Source organism: Anguilla anguilla, chromosome 2 (genome assembly GCF_013347855.1).
Source record: "Anguilla anguilla isolate fAngAng1 chromosome 2, fAngAng1.pri, whole genome shotgun sequence".
Lineage (NCBI taxonomy): Eukaryota > Metazoa > Chordata > Actinopteri > Anguilliformes > Anguillidae > Anguilla > Anguilla anguilla.
In genome coordinates this window covers 19,591,908-19,598,244 of record NC_049202.1, presented here as the reverse complement: position 1 = coordinate 19,598,244, position 6,337 = coordinate 19,591,908, and the positions used below count along the sequence as shown (strand labels likewise).

At 40.2% G+C, this 6,337-nt stretch overlaps 1 protein-coding gene across 4 annotated transcripts in view; it reads left to right on the top strand.

Moving 5' to 3' along the window:
- The first annotated feature begins 3,135 nt into the window (after positions 1-3,135).
- Positions 3,136-6,337, top strand: part of qki2 (QKI, KH domain containing, RNA binding 2) — a 71,156-nt gene continuing 67,954 nt past the window's right edge. For 2 of the 4 annotated variants that reach the window (XM_035404557.1, XM_035404558.1), the window contains exon 1: positions 3,797-3,981. In XM_035404557.1, the coding sequence (XP_035260448.1) occupies positions 3,840-3,981 (142 nt within the window). In that variant the 5' untranslated portion in view covers positions 3,797-3,839. Of the gene's footprint in view, positions 3,982-6,337 lie in introns of all 4 variants that reach the window. The other 2 variants (XM_035404555.1, XR_004763976.1) reach the window with 2 other exon arrangements.

Below are 6,337 nucleotides of genomic sequence, written 5' to 3'. Positions count from 1 at the left end.
TAAAACTCATTCAGATGCAGGCGTAGTTAACATGTGCCGTACTGTGTGGCGCATTGTGCCTCCTTAGTTGAGAAATGCTGGGGGAAATTCTGTGGTGGGACAGAGAATTGTGAATCCAAAGACATAAGTATCATTCGATATACAGGCTGAATCATTCTTTATTTTTGGAGACTTGACATTCTGCCCTTTCTTAGTCTCCTTGCTAGGGACTTGCAAATAACATTTAGTTTGTTTACCAACAATACTGAGTTTTAATGGGTGTTCTACAGGGGCTGTTGCCATGGCGAGGGCCTGACAATCCTCCCACCATTAAAACCCCCCTCCCTTGACCCATGATCAGGTTTCATCAGGTTATGGGCTACTTTTATTTTGGACATGATAGCAAATGGGCCTGAATGCCATTACAGTGAAATGGTGACTTTCAAGTGGGGGAGAAAGGGAATAAGTGAGTCAAATGCTGAAGGAGTGAGAGAAAGGTGGTAAATAAGAGTGAATAAGAGAGATACAGGGAGATGGACAAAGAGAGAGTGAGTGTGAATTAGTAACAGAGAAAGAGTGAGAAACAGAGAGGAATGGGAAATGATAAGAGTTAGAGGAGATACTGGGGGATACAGGCAACTGGGGAGAGAGAAAGGGAGCGAGAAAGAGAGAAAGAGGGGGGAGAGAGACAGAGAGAGTTCTTTCCCCTTGCCTAGTTTCTAAGCCCGTGTGTGCAGGCATGCATTCATTAAACGTAATTCCTCCACATTCAACAACAGTGCTGTCACAGAGGGGGTGGAGCGGAGGGAGGGGGGTGGTGGGGGTGGTGGGAGGCTGGAGCTCATAAATAGCGAGGCCATCCCCACCCCTCTGTCTCCAGCCAAGAAGGACAGAGCGCTGTGTCTTACTCAATCTGCATGAGAAAGGCTCTTGGCTCACAAACACATAGGAAGGTGCTGGAAAAAACTCACAGGACACAGCCTTCCTGTTCTTCGGCTGCCATCAGCCTCTCTTTTGCCAACTCTTTTTCTGGACTGGATTTTCTAGAAAGAAATAAAAGATTTTTGTTAGATATACATCATCTTGTGCTTAAAGCCTTATAGATTTATTAATATATGTTACGAAAAGTTGGAATTGCATTGGACAGACATTGCAGCTGATATTTTTGAGTACATAGCCAGAATATTGCAAGGCTGAAAACTTTGCACTCACAGATAATGTGAGTTTGTAATCAAACTAGAAAATAACAAATTTTATATATACTCTAACTGAACCATTTCAACACAATATGCATGGAAGGCCTTTGCGCATTCATTTAAACAAATAACGTGTTGTTATTATATATTTATAGTGCGCTATACCGGTAATAACATGGTCTATTACATTTATATAAACTCAGCTTCTATTGTAATGAAAGAAGTGTACATTCTTGGTGTTGCCTAAAGGGCTTTAAATTGTGCATTCTACTGAGTTTTTCTTTGCTTAAGTCGCACATCAGTTATTAATAATGGAATAATCTCCCGCAATCATTTCAGGGTCCCTGTGACAAAAATCCAATACATGATAGATTTGTTACCATAGTAATGATTGAACTGATGGTGCCCAAAGAACTCTAGATGAGAGGGACTAAAAACCCCATGAAAGAGGCATACATCAATGAAAAGATAAACAAATGACCACCATTAAAAAAGGTACGGAAGGGAAAAAATGAGAAATTATGTGCTCTGAAACTCTGAAGGTCCCCCTCACTTGGCACAATATGTTTTGAACGCTACTTTTTGCTGATCTCCAAATAACACGAGTGGTGGCAAATTTGAGTACTTTGTGCACTTTACATTCAATTTCAATTGCTTTTGTACTGTGACTGAGACGATACACTACAACAGGGCAGCACATATTTCTGTCAGCAGGAAGTTATTATTTTAGCAAATTAGCTATTAATTATTACAAAGCGAGCTAAATATTTTAAGTACAGCAGAATAAGCTTACACACGGTCCATTTTTGGGGCATTGTGCTTTACACTACCAAGGGCAGAGAATTAAATTTATATTGGATATGACTAAAAGGAGGAGGATACACGAGCCCATGTTGTTTGCGTGTCATTTGTCATAATTAGTGTCTCTGTATTTTTACGAATTTTGATAACATTTTTGATAACTTACAATGCAAATATTATGCAATATTATGTATGAAGTTCAATTGCAATATGTAGGTTCAGCAGCATCTATTCAAACACACCTTTGCCATTTTTGTCAAGTCCAAATGTGACATGGCGGCAGCATTCGAGAGTCAAAATGTTTTTTTTGTTTTTTTTTTCATCTCTGCAACTTCACATAAGCTTGTAGGTCTGTCTTTACTACCTACATTAATCAATAACTCTTTACTGGCACAGATACCTTAAAAGCTATATCATATTCAGCGATGCAATATATTCCTTTCAGAAGGGTTTAGTTGTACTTGGTGTTGTTTTTCATGAAGGTATAGATCATGTGTGATTGCAATTTAGAACTAAACTGTTACTGAATTAACCCTCAGACTGTGCTGTCAACATTTAGATAAATATTGCAAGCTAGCTGACACCACTCTGTGACATAATGCCTTGCTGTAATAGTGGAATTTAGCATTTGATATTGAAATATGTAGGCAAACATGTAATCCTAAATAACAAATTGTGAAAAAGGAATCCATTAAAATGAAATGTCCCTTTGTGAAAAAGAGAAAAGTGGACAAATAGAATAAAGAACAAGAAAATAGCTTAACTTTTTTTCTGTTTTTTTTCATATTTTGATAGCTGAGATGAGATGTAGGCTAAGGTCTGATTAATAGAGTGCATATAGCCTAATATATGCAGTCCAAATGCACCAGTTCTTTGACAAAAAAAAAACGTTCTTTCAGCTCCCCCCTTTCCCTTTCATACCACAAAAATCTAGTTTAAATTTTTAGGCTAATTCCAAATAATGTGGTCATTATGAACACAATAGCCTTGAATTTCGGAAAAGGTCTCTCAGTAAACAGTTTGTACCGGCTACTTTATAAGACAGTGGTACGTTGAGCTTTAATGTGTTTTTCAAACTCCCAAATCTGTCTGGCCAAAATGTTAAGGGCTTTTTTTCCTAGATTATTTATTCACGCCACTCCGGGTTCCTCCACCCACACTCTGCTCAGGAACGCGCACGAGGGCTCCGCTGTGAGGTCTGATCGTCATGTGACTGCGAGCCGAGTGGCTGGAGACCGGAACGCCAGCTTCAATGAAGAGCCGTTACTGAGAACGAGACCGAAGATAGTGCTCGTCGTTTTAGGGAGGGTATACACGCATACACTCGCACAGCTTCACTCAACCACACACTCTTTTGAACACTTACTGCCAGGGTCTGCCGGACACAGGAAAAGTCTGGCGTTCAAACACCGTGCTAAGAGGGAGAGAACAGGAGTGCTGGGAGTAAAACCTTTCGCGAACGTTTGCTGTTATGCGGGAGTTTAGGATACTCTTCATTTTTGAGTAGCCTGACAGCGTTGGATAACTTATGGAATGTAAACGGCAAACATAGCAGAAAGGGAACTTCTACCCTCCTTCTTTTTACTTTGTCTTGCTTTCATCGTGAAATATATTATCTGTGGAAATACATGAGAAGCGGAATTGCGTTGTGATAAACGCATTGGTTGGAACAGTCAGCCGGGGTGAGAAAACTCGCTGCCTCGGCGTGGATGAGACAGGACGGACAGGGGCGGCATTAAAAAAACGATTCGCATGAACTTTCAAACTTGTAAAACATAATCTATAGATTTTTATACGTTTTAGATTTTTGCTTAATTTGTATTCGTCGATTTTCACTCCGGGTTGCTGAACTTATTTTGGAATATGGTTGGGGAAATGGAACCGAAAGAGAAGCCGAAGCCGACGCCAGAATATCTCATGCAGTTGATGAACGACAAAAAACTGATGAGCAGTCTGCCCAACTTTTGCGGCATTTTCAACCACCTAGAGCGGCTGTTGGACGAAGGTAAAATGTGATCGATATGTGAAAATATGCTGTTCTCATATCTGGGACGCAAAGTAGTTGATTAATGCATTCAAACTCGTGGAGGGTCTGGACTAAGTGGGACCAAGCTTTAGCGTAAATAATCTGAGATTTATGTAGCCACAGAGCAGATTTATGTACAATATTGTGTCACTTGCTGGCAACAATCACACTTTGTTTGGACAGCAATATGAGAGAAACAGAGTCTCCTAGATAGCCGTTAGACTGGCATTCACGTTCCTATAAAATGGCATGTAGGCTATACCTAACCATCTGGACGTAGGCTACAGGTTTTTGAGCCTCAGTTTGGTAATGTGTTCTGCTTGGAATGGTAACGTTAGCTGCGTTCGGTCCAAACTCAACCGAAACATGACAAATGTTTTTTTAATGAAAGGTTTGTATTTCCCCTTCTGCTGTTTTTCTCCCGCTGAAAACAATGGCTATTGTTATTAAGAAATATGTTAAGTTAAATAAGCTACAAATTCCACCTATTGGCCCATCACGGAGAGCACAGTATAACCTTCTTGCTTTAACAATTAGGCTTGGCTTCAAAATACAATAATAGTGATAAGTTTGCTTATGATATGTTGGGATAATGTAACGTAGCCTATTTAAACATTACGGTCTCTTCTTCGCATCCGCTTTAATAAGGCTTAGGGTACCGCTACTTCGCAATGTTATATTTGTTGTTACAAATACGAAGAGTTTGTTTAAAAACAACACAACAATGTGTGTAATCTCCATGAGATTGTGTAGGTTTAAAATGCTTATGGATTCGTTACAACAGTCCTGGAGACCTATTTTAAGAGCTAGAGGTTAAATTTACGTAGAGGAGACAAACAGGTGGGTGCTTCAGTATAGGCTGCCAAATGGACTACAAAAACAACGCGAAAAGGGTGTTTTCACTTTGTGGAAGAAAAAACAAAATGTTGTTCGACATAATACGCAAGAGTTGTCTTTGGGCCAACAGCTTTTGCTGAAAGGATTTCTTTTATCTCTGACCTTTGAAAAGCGAGGTTATATCGATTGTTTTTATCAGGTGTACCCTACATGTCTGAAAGAGGAAAATGAAATCCATTTTGTGTTTAATCCTTAAAAAATAAAACACTGTTTCTAACTATAAAGTAGGCTAATCTCTAAAAATTATATTGGAAGTTATGCGGAATTGAGCAATAGGGGATCCAGGCAATAGGAAATCATGCTGATTGAGATTGGTTGAGTGACAACAGGCTCTTAACGATTTTCTGTACAGGGACCTTTTAGGTTCTGAATGATCTGCATTGGAATGTAGAGTATTTAATTTTCTGTTAGGGCTTTATTCACTGCAAGTGACATCACTTCAATATTACAGCGAACGCACATAAACTTGTGCTTATTCAATAAGCGCGTTAGTCAAGGACCTGACAGGCTAACTCACCACAAACGATCTGATTGTGTCCCCATAAATTGACCCTCCTGTTACTGACATTCCGCTACCTAATCGCTCTAAATAGTGCGTTTTCAAATAGCTGCTGTTGGAGGCTTTAGTCAGCCGCCATTGACGCAAGTGAAAGGGTTGTATGTTAGAAAAGAGAGTGATCCACTCTGGTATGGGCAGAATGATTTTTTAGGAGTGACTACATGGCCACCATCTCTCTCTCTCTCTCTTTCTCTCTCTCTCTCTCTCTCTCTGTTTATATGTGTACATGTATCAATGCAAACCTCTTCTCCCATAACCTATGTTTTATGATGTCATTTAAACTTGTGAAAAATGTGAACATGACGCAATAATTTTAAGTGTGCCTTAACAAAGAATGTATTGATTGTTTAATAATAATCATAACAGTGTATAATAATTCTCCTCGCCTGGGTCTGGATAAAAATCAACATTTGTCCTTAACTCTGGCTCGCAAATAAAACACACAGGCTCTGGTGAGTTCAGGCCAGTGCCCGTCCTGGCCCTCCCATAAGCTTGCTTTGGTTAAAGTGACCTCCACTCTCTCAGGGCCTCACTGGCTGGTATGGCACGAACAAGTGTTCACATGTATGTTTAGTCTCTTTGTTAGTTACTGTGGGGTTTTGTCTTACTGAAGGCCACTGTGCCAGTGCATGACCTGGACACAGCTGCTTGCGAAAAGACGGGCGGAGTTTGCCACTTCCCCTCACACAGAGTGGATTATCTGTGCAAAGAGCCACGGTTGGGGGGGGGGGGATGATCTCCACTCCTTATTGGTTACAGCAGTGTAGATGGCGAGTGGCCCATGACGCTGTGGAAATGCTCACAATTATGCACATGTGCACACACACACTCACTCTCATAAATAAATAGGCTACATTACATACTGAAGCACAGACAGAG